Source organism: Coregonus clupeaformis, unplaced genomic scaffold (assembly GCF_020615455.1).
Source record: "Coregonus clupeaformis isolate EN_2021a unplaced genomic scaffold, ASM2061545v1 scaf0095, whole genome shotgun sequence".
NCBI classification, from domain to species: domain Eukaryota; kingdom Metazoa; phylum Chordata; class Actinopteri; order Salmoniformes; family Salmonidae; genus Coregonus; species Coregonus clupeaformis.
In genome coordinates, this window is record NW_025533550.1 from 632,956 (window position 1) to 647,469 (window position 14,514).

At 43.8% G+C, this 14,514-nt stretch overlaps 1 protein-coding gene across 6 annotated transcripts in view; it reads left to right on the top strand.

Annotated features, from left to right (window-relative positions):
• Nucleotides 1–447: 447 nt before the first annotated feature.
• Nucleotides 448–14,514, top strand: part of LOC121556544 (RNA binding protein fox-1 homolog 2-like) — a 35,552-nt gene continuing 21,485 nt past the window's right edge. The window contains exons 1-2 of one of the 6 annotated variants that reach the window (XM_045213283.1): nt 448–1,712; nt 9,129–9,179. In XM_045213283.1, the coding sequence (XP_045069218.1) occupies nt 1,458–1,712; nt 9,129–9,179 (306 nt within the window). In that variant the 5' untranslated portion in view covers nt 448–1,457. Of the gene's footprint in view, nt 1,713–9,128; nt 9,180–14,051; nt 14,456–14,514 lie in introns of those variants that run through there. The other 5 variants (XM_045213281.1, XM_045213280.1, XM_045213279.1 and 2 more) reach the window with 5 other exon arrangements.

Here is a 14,514-nt window from a genome sequence, read left to right on the forward strand (position 1 = left end):
GGCATGAACTAACATCCTGGATTTCCAGTGTTGGTCCATACATTGTTATAGCATTCAATGTGATTACTGTGTAAAATAGATTTTGAATAGATTTATAGGTTAGTATTTAGATAAGTCAGCAGACCTTTTCCTTAATGCCTATACATACATTATTTCAGCCTATAGTCATTAATTCCCATGAAGACCATACATTTTGACCACTGGGTGTCAGCCAAGCTCTAAACAACCAGGATATAGAATGCCTCCAGAGGCTCTTGATTTGTTCTTGAGGGGTCCAAAGACCTTGACCTGGCTATTGTGTAATAATAGGAGCGCAATCATGTAACCTTATTCAAAATGTTTATTTTATTTACAGCACAGGTTAGTAGGCCTATAGCCTATTCCAAAGGAGGAGCACGAGAATCATGCGTCATTCATACTCTGCTCGTTAAAGAAATCTAGGTACAACTTCAAAATGCTGTGAAAATGAACATGGCCCTCACATGCCCCCCATTTGAAATGTTTGTAAGCACTGCGGCACACTGCGTTTTTTTATGGCGTGTGTGTGTTTGTTTTCTAAGGGAGAGAACGGAAGATATGAGGGCGCACGACCAAGGGGAACGAGGGAGGGAACTACACGAGAGCACCAGAGAGGGGGAGGGAAAATAATTTCCTTTCTGTAACGTACACGCCGCGAGAATACACCGGGATAAGGACGAAAAAACTAGGGAAGACTAAAGGAAATACCGCAGCCCCGTTGTCTTTTGTTTTGGGAATTCACCGAACACAGAACGGAAGACTAACATGGGGAGAGTTCTTCTCGAGGATTGACTTTCAATAACCCTCTCACCATGCGAAAGTCTGGCGAATAGACTGAAAAAGGCAATAGCAGTCAGGGAAGACATGTTTAGTGATTTTAGTCCTGAGCTTGAGGTAGGATGTTGATGTTTTTTCGTAAAATATTTCTGTCTCGGGCACAAATAAGGGGTCAGCGGTGAATGGTCATATTATTCCAGGCACAGTATTTGTATTGTATTTTAGTAGTCTAGTTGTTAATTAGAGGTTAATAAAACGATGTAATAGCCTAGGCCTTCTGCAGACTGAATATTGCTGTACATGACTAACGTTAGTAGGCTAGGCCTAAACACAAGGCTATGAATAGGTGAAAATTAACTACTTTTTTAAAAATATATTTTTAAACTGCGTCTTATCAATTGCAGTAAGGGCAACAAAAATACCCTTTGACAGAAACAAGCAGTTATCAGTGCTTATATCGAATTTCTTGATCAGATTATACATATCTGATCATCTTTCAAATCAAGGGTTGCATAACAGTGGATATATAGGGGCAGACTATATTAAACCGCAATCGGTTTCTTACAAACAATTTTGACCACAGAAAAGAGTTCGACAGAGGCCAAGGAAAAAAGGATAGGTGATCATTCTAACAATAGACAGGGAACATCAGGCGTTTTTAAATGTTAATGTCGACCGACGTAGCATCAATCATGCTGCCTGTATCTCGGCCCATGGACCGGGATCGAGAGCTCCAGGACACAATGGCCGGGGTGCATCCCAACTCGACCGGGGCTCCTGGCGCAGCTGTCCGGGGAATGAAGCGAGGAGACCCGGCATCTGACGCGCAGACATCGGCAGCTCTGGTGGAATCGGCAGGCGCAGAGTGCAAGCGTCCGCGGATTGACGGATCTGGAGGAGTCGCAGAGGTCGGCCAGGTGAGAGGGAACCGAGAGAGGAGTGGGCAGTTGAATTGACAGTTTTTCGAATTAATACGCCCACTGGCATGCCTTACAGCCAAAACACACAAAGCAAAGGGCTGTGTTATAGATGGCTTTGATCTCAAGCTGCTGTTTTCAAGTTAGTTAGGCTGCTAATAGCCTAAATATTCGCTACTGTAAGCATTAAAACGATACATATGGCACGGGAAACACCATGCTAACCCAAGCTATCTAATCTAGCACTCGAATGAGGTCGCTAGGTTAGTTATCTTCCGACCATTTTAATCTATTCACTGGTGTGATGAATTAGCATGTCGCCAGAGAGATATAGGTGTAGGCTATCTCTGCTTTTAGCTCTCCGCCGACTCCGCAAGCAATATATATATAGCCTACTAATATCGACGACTACGGAGGCTGCTACAATGTTGCCATGTCTTTTGACGTGTACTCAAAACTGTTACATTTTCCTAAAACGATACAACGCTTCAGCTCTCCTTTCTAATTGTAGGCCTATTCAACGACATTTTTACTTGACTATGCTCTTGCTCTAGCGGTTACATTATTGTGCCCCCTCGAAAGCAGCGGTACTTGGCCTATCTCTATCACTGAGAAAAGGCATGTTTTCAAATAGCAAGTATGTAAACAAAAGTGACCTTTTGTTATGCTAAAACAGTCGTACTTCGTCTGGCGTCTTGGTGTTTATAAAATTAGGTTTATAATGGAAGTGAAATGTTTGCGTGTGTGATTTGGGGGGTTGGGATGAAGGGGAGTGGGGGGGGACTCAAAGTAAACAAAGACGTCCCATTTTATTACTGGGATACAATCACTGACTGTTTATTTAGGCCTTTAGTCCTACTGTAACATAAGTCAAACCCACATGCTGTAGTCTATTGCACTTGGCGGTGACATTTGCACCACTTAATGATGCAATTGATGGAACTACCAGTATCATCACAACGGATTTATTTAAACCAAATCAAATTGGTCCGGCTACCCAGTAATTTTCAGTGTTGTCCCATATTTTCCACATCTCTAGAGAAATACATAGGCAGGATGTCACGTGACGCACTAAATGTATCATGTTGCGTTATTAAGTTGCAGCAGGAAGTTAACCGATCCATCCAAAGGTAAAATGCCCATCTCTTTGCCATTGTAAATAGCGGTAATGGAGGTGAATTGGCCAGTTTGCTGCCCTCATGTAATAGTGAGGGAGACTAATGGCTTTAGAGGCAGTTCACCACTATACTCTCCTTCTACAGGGGTGCTGAACGACAGTCTTATAGCATCTAATTCACTTAAAACAGACAGCATGGATGGAAGTGTGTGTGTGTGAGGGAGAGGTATGGATGGATCAATGGCCCCTTAGCTCCTAAAAAGGAATTGATAGTCTGTGAGTTGGTCAGTCCGGAAAGGAGCGAGAGACAGAGAACCAGGGAGAAAGATCTCTCCCCCCTCCCTGTTGGATCCCCCCGGTAGACCACCCCTCCCTGGTAGTAGGGAGCAGATTTGCCCTATCACCAGCAGTAAAGAGGCTTTGTTCGCTAGGCTAACGGGATCACCGCTTATTCAGGAGGGGGCATTAGAATCACACTGATCCCTGAGATCCCTATCTACAGGGGGAGGATTAATCACACACACACTGCCTAATGTAGGCGCTAGAGCTTAGTATCATATTTTGGCTACAAAAGCTGGTGATGTACATTTATTGACATTGCATTACATTCCTATTGTCTATTGTAATCAATAGACTTACACAGTATTATCATACAGACTGTTCATTCTTACTACATTAGATTGAGTACTGTTAATAATTTTCCACTTAGTGAAGACGAGGTACCAGTGCTGTGTTCTTATTCCCCTGACCTGATGCCTCCATTAATATTTCAGCTGAAAGTAGGTTAAGAGATATTAAGCTCTCCTTCCTTAAGCAAGAGCAGCGCTAAGCTTTCCAAGAAACGACTTCATAAATGCATGCTTGCATTTCTCCACATCTAACTTCTTTCCTCTTCCCGGCCTCTCCCCCATGCGTAGGATGAATCATGGAAAGTGTTGTATTATAGGTGACGTTATTCCTCTTAAAGTAGTCAAGTAACTGGACACGTCTCACACACTTCTCTCTCTCAACATTCCCGCTCTCTTTCTTTCTTTCTCTCCCTCTCTCATTCTGTCTTAACCTGTACTGAGTGTTATCACATAATGTTTGGCACGCTGCTCATCACACCACATCATGACCTCTGGTTAATGCCAGTAGAATGGGATGTGGTGGTGATAAGCCATCCTGTTCCACCATCACGCAACAGAGGACCATCAGCCATCGCACACTTTGTCATAGACACTATTGAAGTTAGTGTGTGTCTCAAATGGGACCTTATTCCCTACATAGTGCTCTACTTTTGACTATTGGTACCTATTCCCTAATTGGAAATAGTGTGCTTGTGCTATTTTACACATTAAAGGGGGGGTCAAAAGTAACAGTCAGTATATAGTATGGCCACCAGCTGCATTAAGTACTGCAGTCCATCTCCTCCTCATGACCTGCACCAGATTTGCCAGTTCTTGCTGTGAGATGTTACCCCACTCTTCCACCAAGGCACCTGCAAGTTCACAGACATTTCTGGGGGGAATGGCCCTCACCCTCCGATCCAACAGGTCCCAGACGTGCTCAATGGGATTGAGATCCGGGCTCTTCGCTGGCCGTGGCAGAACACTGACATTCCTGTCTTGCAGGAAATCACGCACAGAACGAGCAGTATGGCTGGTGGCATTGTCATGCTGGAGGGTCATGTCAGGATGAGCCTGCAGGAGGGGTACCACATGAGGGAGCAGGAGGTCTTCCCTGTAACGCACAGCGTTGAGATTGCCTGCAATGACAACAAGCTCAGTCCGATGATGCTGTGACACACCGTCCCAGACCATGACGGACCCTCCACCTCCAAATCGATCCCGCTCCGGAGTACAGGCCTCAGTGTAACGCTCATTCCTTCGTCGATAAACGCGAATCCGACCATCACCCCTGGTGAGACAAAACCGCGACTCATCAGTGAAGAGCACTTTTTGCCAGTCCTGTCTGGTCCAGTGATGGTGGGTTTGTGCCCATAGGAGACGTTGTTGCCAGTGATGTCTGGTGAGGACCTGCCTTACAACAGGCCTAGAAGCCCTGAGTCCAGCCTTTCTCAGCCTATTGCGGACAGTCTGAGCACTGATGGAGGGATTGTGCATTCCTGGTGTAACTCGGGCAGTTGTTGCCATCCTGTACCTGTCCTGCAGGTGTGATGTTCGGATGTACCGATCCTGTGCAGGTGTTGTTACACGTGGTCTGCCACTGCGAGGATGATCAGCTGTCCGTCCTGTCTCCCTGTAGCACTGTCTTAGGCGTCTCACAGTACGGACATTGTAATTTATTGCCCTGGCCACCTCTGCAGTCCTCATGCCTCCTTGCAGCAAACCTAAGGCACGTTCACGCAGATGAGCAGGGACCCTGGGCATCTTTCTTTTGGTGTTTTTCAGAGTCAGTAGAAAGGCCTCTTTAGACCTTAATTGCCTACCGTCTGTAAGCTGTTAGTGTCTTAATGACGTTCCACAGGTGCATGTTCATTAATTGTTTATGGTTCATTGAAGAAGCATGGGAAACAGTGTTTTAAACCCTTTACAAGGAAGATCTGTGAAGTTGTTTGGATTTTTATGAATTATCTTTGAAAGACAGGGTCCTGAAAAAGGGACATTTCTTTTTTTGCTGAGTTTAGTTCAGTCATAACAATAAAAGCTCTAACCTGACTGGGTTTATCCGAATGATACAATTTATGAAGCTGCTATTTCATATTCTTACCCTGGAGCTGCATAGCACTTTAAAAACCTTCATATTTCACTTTGGCTGCGATCCAAAATGCATAGGTAGAAATTAGAATAAGAACCGCAAATCAAGATTTCGGAGATGTCGAGGTTGTCAGATCCAATTTGATTCCTTATGCAGAGCTCCCTGCGTCTGATGTCACGCAGCGTGCGACCCGTGTTCCTAACCTAATAGGGACACGCCTGGGGTGACAGCGGCCAGGATGAATGACTTGACTACAACATTAATGTAGGTGGAGGATCACAGAGCAGCAGACCTGGGTTCAAAACTATTTGAAGTCTTTCAAATGCTTCGAGCGTTTGCTCTAGTCATGCCCGGAGAGCCAGATGGGCCGGGTTTATATATTTGGGGCTATACTTTTGGTCCATTAAAGTCAGGCCAGCTCAATCCAGCACATATTAAATGCTTTGGAATTTGGAATGATTTTGAATAGTGTTTGAACCCAGGTCTGCGGAGTAGTGAGCAGCAGCGCTCAAATGTACTTTCATTTCAGTCCGCCCGACCGAAATAGAATGAAACGTCAGCAAGAAAAATGTTCTCCTCTCCTGCTGTGAGTTTGAGAATATTTATTTAGTTTTGGTCCCATTTCTTTCAGAGGATGATGACGGTCTCCTCCACTGACTCAACCCCCAAGTTGTTTATTTTGGGTTCTGTGTAGCTGGGGTTCATTTGTTATCAGTGTATTGCAGGTTGACATTGTCTTGATAAACTGGAAAAAATCTAGAATCAGATTTTCGTGCCCCAGTTCTAGCATCAACCATCAGCAGGAACCATTCAAACTGATCCAAGAGCTGCACATACAGGCAACCTCCACTAAAACCAGCTAAAGCCCCTCTGAAAGCATAGGTCTGAAAGTGTAGGTTTTCTGTGTCAAGGGAAAAAATGGGTATAGAGCGCTATAATATACTATTGGATCTTCTGGCTGGCTATGAGGCTTAGAATGTAAGGGCTCTGTGGATGAAATGGAGTCACATCCTCCTGAGTGCATCATGCCTTCTTGGCCCTCAAGTTCTTTGGGAAAAATGGAATGAAATTTGATGTGGTTTCTACTTGGAGTCTACACCATAAGAAAGTGATCCTGTATCACATGATGAGTGAATAACCAGGTGGCCTGTGAAATTAAAGAATCACCCCTACACACACACACACACCCTGTGGTTTTGGGAGAGCACTGGATCCATGTGTACAAGGGATTACCACAATCCTGTGAACTGGTGATGTGAGTGAGAAACTTGGACCATTGGAAGTAACGGAACTCCTGTTCACGTTGACACACACACACCTTGCCCTTCTCAACCCATACCTCTGTTTTTGGGTTCTTTTTCACCTCCATCAAGCCCTATCCCGTTCCCTATCCCCCAGGAGTCCCCCCTCTCCTCCCCCATTTCACCATCTGTTGACTTCAAAGACATCTTGTTACTTTCTCCTGATCTCTCCCTCTTTTTCCTCCTCCAGTTTGTCTTCAGCTTCTCCTCAACAGAAATAGCCCATTTGTCCATGTGACAAAGACAGAAGGCATAAGTAGAAGTAGCATTTACATACTAGGATGGTTTCTTAAAAGGCTGCAGATGCTAGATGGAGTCACTCCAGTAGATTCACTGTAATGTGTGGGGATAGCACAACTGGTGTGTGTGTATTTATGAGAGTATTTTGGGTGGTTGTGTGCATTAGATTATAGCAACGCCGTTATCCAGAGTGCACGTGTGTATGCGCGTGTCTGAATGTGAGTGAGAGAGAGTATGCATTTTTGTATTAGTGTTTGTCTGAGTGGACATGCTCTGATCAGACAGCTCTACTCTCTCCCCCTCTCCTCTCCTTAAGGAAATTAAGCGCATGACTCTGCTTATGTATGACTTACTGTCTTTGTCCTCATCTGCATCCCAAATGGCACCCTATATAGTGCACTACTCTGACCAGGGCCATATGTACTTTGTAGGGAATAGGGTGCTATTTGGGACACAGTCCTCGTCTCCTTTGGACAGTTCTTTTTAAACCCCTTTTCTATTTCTCTCTCTTCGTCTAGCCCGGGTTCTTCCCTCGCTTTCCACTCCCCCCTTTTCATCCCTTCATTCTCCTCGATCGCCCTCCTGTTTTTGTTTTTTTAGCTATTCCAGAAATATTTATTCCAGATGTGTTTTTACTGTCTCGCCCCGGCCCTTCCCCCATCCATCTTTCAACATAATTATCCCATTTTGCGGTGCCCCTTAAAAAATGTGTCTGGATTTGACTAGTATTCTTGCGTGTCTGTCTTCATGACTACAACAGTTCAGGGAATTTACCCACCATTTCAAATAGATGTTTATACTTTATTCATGTTAGTCAGGCTTCTAAAAGGCAATTAATAATTTACTGTTGCCTCAAAAGTCTGTTCTCGCTAAGTACATTTCTGGCTCTCCAGGACACTTACTCAAACGGCAGTGAACAAGCAGAGCAACTCTTCTCTTTACTTTCTACTTTTGAATTCCATAAAAAGTATTATGATGGAGTGTTTGTGTAACAGCGCCTGGGGCTTAAGGTAGATGGCTACAGCACTTATTGTGAGGGCTCAAGCTGTGATGCGCGCAGAGCAAAGTGTTCCCTCCGGGGACAACACAGGCGAGGGCCATTGGTTCCAGATGAAAGGGAGATGGGGTGGGGGGAGGAGAAAAACAGAAATGAGAGATGGTTTCTATGTAGCGATACAGAAAAAGACACAGCCAAGCCAATATATTTTATTCCCCTCAAACCAGGCGTATAGTAATTGCTGTAAAAAAGCGCATGCCGTATTTTAATAGAACACATTGCATAAATGCCAGTACATGGTGTTATGCGTGTGAATAAAGTGCATTACAAGTGTGTGTTTTATAATAGTCAGTCACAGTTTAATTAACATCGGGTAACCTAACATTAACTGATAGCACAATTGGGGTAGAGGAGATCTTAATGAGGACACTAGGCAAATACTCACCAAATATTTGGTAGCTATCCTACATCTCTCCTTCCATTGTCTCCCTTTCTCTTGCAACACCACCAATTATAACGGAGCAAATAAATGAGCGGAATCGGACAGCGGGTTGCATCAGGGCAGATGATGTGAGGCAGGCAGTATACTCCATGACACTTGTGACCTATTTCTGATTTAAGAGCTACTGTGAGTCTCTCTCTCTCTCTTTTGCCCCCTCCTCCTCCCTCGCTCTTCTCTCTCTCCCTGTCCTCTCATCTCTCCTAACTAACACACAATAGCTCCACTGGGGTGAGAAGAGAAGAGGACACACCAGGACATTGAGTGGAGGAGCTAGCTAGAGGAGTGTGTGAGGCACAGGCAGAATTAATTTGATTAGTTTGGCCCTTAATGCATCAATTAACTAGAACATGGAATATACTGGTGAGGAGAGAGAGATGATTGGCTGGAAAGAGAGAGGGAATAAAGGAGTGAAGATTATAGAATTTAAAACGGACACAAAAAAGGGTCGAACTTGTAAAATGGATGTAAAAATTGATAATAATTGGTGACCTTTGTTTTTGGCTGGACAAACTAAACTACATTTTTCTTGTTTTTAAATGTCTGCTCTCTTCTATTTCAGAACAATGACCCCCTGACCCTTGGTTACCATGGATACCCACCCCACAGTCAGGTAAGACTACGGTCTCCTTAACATAATTGCATACATATGAGACATTCACATATTTTATGATACATTTTCATTATCTTATGTCCTCCATTGTCCTCTTCCATATATGGGCAACGACATATTTACATTTTTTCTAAGCTCTTCAAGCCACAAGTTGGTGATGTAGATTTAGATAATTTCTGATTGGGAGCCTGACAGCTTCATATAACATTCACTGTATTAGTTTTCTCTTTGTCAATATGGGTTTACATTACCGGTAGGTATATGGTTGCGCTCTAGATTTATTTTGATTTCCTATTTGTCCTTGGATAGCCATAAAATATGTTAGGAATTTAGATGCAATTCAATATCAAGATATGCGCAAACGTACGGCATGGATGACGTACAGCTATCCTGCCAGTAGCTTCAATTTCTCCCTCACTATTCTAACACATAAGGGAGTTTGTTTTGAGTATATACTACAGTGTTTTCTATTATACGTTTGGACACACCTACTCATTCCAGAGTTTTTCTTTATTTTTACTATTTTCTACATTGTAGAATAATATTGAAGACATCAAAACTATGAAATAACACATATGGAATCATGTAGTAACCAAAAAAGTGTTAAACAAATCAAAATATATGTTATATTTGAGATTCTTCAAAGTAGCCACCCTTTGCCTTGATGACAGCTTTGCACACTCTTGGCATTCTCTCAACCGGCTTCACCTGGAATGCTTTTCCAACTGTCTTGAAGGAGTTCCCACATATGCTGAGCACTTCTTGGCTTCTTTTCCTTCACTCTGCCGTCCGACTCTTGTCATTCTCTCAACCAGCTTCATGAGGTAGTCACCTGAAATGCATTTCAATTAACAGGTGTGCCTTGTTAAAAGTTAATTTGTCGAATTTCTTTCCTTCTTAATGCGTTTGAGCCAATCAGTTGTGTTGTGACAAGGTAGGGGGGGGTATACAGAAGATAGCTCTATTTGGTAAAAGACCAAGTCCATATTATGGCAAGAACAGCTCAAATAAGCAAAGAGAAACGACAGTCCATCATTACTTTAAGACATGAAGGTCAGTCAATTCGGAAAATTTCAAGAACTTTGTCGCAAAAACCATCAAGCGCTATGATGAAACTGGCTCTCATGAGGACCGCCACAGGAAAGGAAGACCCAGAGTTACCTCTGCTGCAGAGGATAAATTCATTAGAGTAACTGCACCTCAGATTGCAGCCCAAATAAATGCTTCACAGAGTTCAAGTAACAGACACATCTCAACATCAACTGTTCAGAGGAGACTGCGTGAATCAGGCCTTCATGGTCGATTTGCTGCAAAGAAACCACTACTAAAAGACACCAATAAGAAGAAGAGACTTGCTTGGGCAAAGAAACACGAGCAATGGACATTTAGAGCGGTGGAAATCTGTCCTTTGGTCTGATGAGTCCAAGTTTGAGATTTTTGGTTCCAACCGCCGTGTCTTTGTGAGACGCAGAGTAGGTGAACGGATGATCTCTGCATGTGTGGTTCCCACCATAAACCGTGGGGGTGCTTTGCTGGTGACCCTGTCTGTGATTTATTTAGAATTCAAGGAACACTTAACCAGCATGACTACCACAGCATTCTGCAGCGATACGCCATCCCATCTGGTTTGCACTTAGTGGGACTATCATTTGTTCTTCGACAGGACAATGACCCAAAACACACCTCCAGGCTGTGTAAGGCCTATTTTACCAAGAGGGAGCATGATGGAGTGCTGCATCAGATGACCTGGCCTCCAAAATCACCCGACCTCAACCCAATTGAGATGGTTTGGGATGAGTTGGACTGCAGAGTGAAGGAAAAGCTGCCAACAGGTACTCAGCATATGTGGGAACTCCTTCAATACTGTTGGAAAAGCATTCCACATGAAGCTGATTGAGAGAATGCCAAGAGTGTGCAAAGCTGACATCAAGGCAAAGAGTGGCTACTTTGAAGAATCTCAAATATAAAATATATTTTGATTTGTTTAACACTTTTTTGGTTACTACATGATTCCATATGTGTTATTTCATCATTTTGATGTCTTCCCTATTATTCTAAAATGTAGAAAATATTAAGAATAAAGAAAAACCCTGGAATGAGTAGGTGTCCAAACTTTTGACTGGCACTATATATATTATTATTTTGTTTTATTATTATTATTATTTTGTTTCTAATTTTTGGGGTGGTAAAATGTTTTCAATGTAAACTTAAACCAGATATAAAGTATTTGCCACCGCTGCTGAAAGAAATCCTAGCGGAAACACTGTACTAACTGAGATACATTACTGTTTGTGTGTGTGCGCCCTGCAGTTTACACAGCCCATATGACAATAAAAACAATACATAGGGTCCTACCTCATAAATGTGTGTGTGTGTGTGTGTACCGTATGTCCAGTGTGTTTACTAGGGTGTGTATTAGTGGCTGATTGTGTTATTAGGCGGTTTAGTTGGTGTTGTTAATCCTCAGATCATCCTCCATTCATCCTCCATGCTCTTTCCATAATCCCCTCATCCCTCTCTCTCTTTATCCCTCGCTCCCTCTCACTACGGATGCCGTTGACCATCATTCATCATGACCGTTTCACTTGGTTGACAATGTATGCATAGAATTAGAATTACTAGAATGGATATTCCCATTCCACTGTCTATATATCTATATACAGTGGGGGAAAAAAGTATTTAGTCAGCCACCAATTGTGCAAGTTCTCCCACTTAAAAAGATGAGAGAGGCCTGTAATTTTCATCATAGGTACACGTCAACTATGACAGACAAAATGAGAGTGAAAAAATCCAGAAAATCACATTGTAGGATTTTTAATGAATTTATTTGCAAATTATGGTGGAAAATAAGTATTTGGTCACCTACAAACAAGCAAGATTTCTGGCTCTCACAGACCTGTAACTTCTTCTTTAAGAGGCTCCTCTGTCCTCCACTCGTTACCTATAATAATGGCACCTGTTTGAACTTGTTATCAGTATAAAAGACACCTGTCCACAACCTCAAACAGTCACACTCCAAACTCCACTATGGCCAAGACCAAAGAGCTGTCAAAGGACACCAGAAACAAAATGGTAGACCTGCACCAGGCTGGGAAGACTGAATCTGCAATAGGTAAGCAGCTTGGTATGAAGAAATCAACTGTGGGAGCAATTATTAGGAAATGGAAGACATACAAGACCACTGATAATCTCCCTCGATCTGGGGCTCCACGCAAGATCTCACCCCGTGGGGTCAAAATGATCACAAGAACCACATGGGGGGCCTAGTGAATGACCTGCAGAGAGCTGGGACCAAAGTAACAAAGCCTACCATCAGTAACACACTACGCCGCCAGGGACTCAAATCCTGCAGTGACAGACGTGTCCCCCTGCTTAAGCCAGTACATGTCCAGGCCCGTCTGAAGTTTGCTAGAGTGCATTTGGATGATCCAGAAGAGGATTGGGAGAATGTCAGATGAAACCAAAATATAACTTTTTGGTAAAAACTCAACTCGTCGTGTTTGGAGGACAAAGAATGCTGAGTTGCATCCAAAGAACACCATACCTACTGTGAAGCATGGGGGTAGAAACATCATGCTTTGGGGCTGTTTTTTCTGCAAAGGGACCAGGACGACTGATCCGTGTAAAGGAAAGAATGAATGGGGCCATGTATCGTGAGATTTTGAGTGAAAACCTCCTTCCATCAGCAAGGGCATTGAAGATGAAACGTGGCTGGGTCTTTCAGCATGACAATGATCCCAAACACACCGCCCGGCAACGAAGGAGTGGCTTCGTAAGAAGCATTTCAAGGTCCTGGAGTGGCCTAGCCAGTCTCCAGATCTCAACCCCATAGAAAATCTTTGGAGGGGAGTTGAAAGTCCGTGTTGCCCAGCGACAGCCCCAAAACATCACTGCTCTAGAGGAGATCTGCATGGAGGAATGGGCCAAAATACCAGCAACAGTGTGTGAAAACCTTGTGAAGACTTACAGAAAACGTTTGACCTGTGTCATTGCCAACAAAGGGTATATAACAAAGTATTGAGAAACTTTTGTTATTGACCAAATACTTATTTTCCACCATAATTTGCAAATAAATTCATTAAAAATCCTACAATGTGATTTTCTGGAAATGTTTTTCTCATTTTGTCTGTCATAGTTGACGTGTACCTATGATGATAAATTACAGGCCTCTCTCATCTTTTTAAGTGGGAGAACTTGCACAATTGGTGGCTGACTAAATACTTTTTCCCCCACTGTATGTCTGTATCCTTGGTTGTTGTTCTGCAGCCAAATGGAAGAATACAGACTGTCCTCAAGTCCACTTACTGTATACCTCTGTGTAGTGTGGAATGACAGCTAAGGGAAAACAATGGCATGGTATCCTTTCACTGAAGATACCTAAAATGTGTACATTCTTAAATGACTCCTGCTCAAGGAAGCAGTATAAAGGAAAAAGCAATTTGGACCACGGAGGTATCGTGAGGGGATGTTTGCCTGAAGAGGTTAAAAACACGAGACAAGATGACAAGTCACTCACAAAGCCCCCTGAGGTAGAGGTGCTAAACTGTCACTGACAGCATGAGACGAGGCGATCAAAGACTTTCCGATGGAAGAGCCTAGAGTGTCACGCAGGAGACGAAGAGAGTGAGAGAAAAACAGAGAGGAGAAAGGAGAGGGAGGAGGGAAACAAGCTTCTGTTCTCTCTTTCTCTCACGCTGTAGTCTCGCTCTCGCTCTCTGTGGTCTCTCCCAGTGGTGCGAGCAGCCCCAGTTTAACTCACCTACATGGAGAGAAAGAGAACAGGGGGAGGGAGATACTGCGACACGCAGGGAGAGAGAGAAGTAGGGGAGGGGAAAGTTTGCAGGTGTGACAGCAAGGGAAAGGAGGCGTCGTAGAGGGAGGGGAGGAGGAGGTGTGGCTGGGGAGCGTCAGGCTATCTGGGTGAGCGAGGGAGGGATGAGCAGTGAACAGGCAAGGGCACAGCAGCGAAACAGAAGGCTGGGGGTAGAGGGAAAGGAAAGCACGAGAGAGGGGAAAAAAGGGAACGAGGGAGAGTGACAGGGACAGAGAGCGGAGGAGGTGGGGAGGGGGGATTGGCATGGTATACGGAGCAAGCGAGGGAAGAGGAGGGAGATTTTGAATCTGTGAAGAGCGACAGATAGACGGGAGAGTGAGCTGGAGAGGGGACACGCACTCAGATAGAGAGAGGAGGAAAGGAGAGCGAGAGAGGAGAAACGGATATTTCCAGTTTTTACATAAATACGATGATGGGACTGTACTATCCTTCCGTGTTGTCGGTGAGTTCCTATCTTGAAATCCCATTTCCTACTGCTCTGCATGGCTTATTCTACTGTTT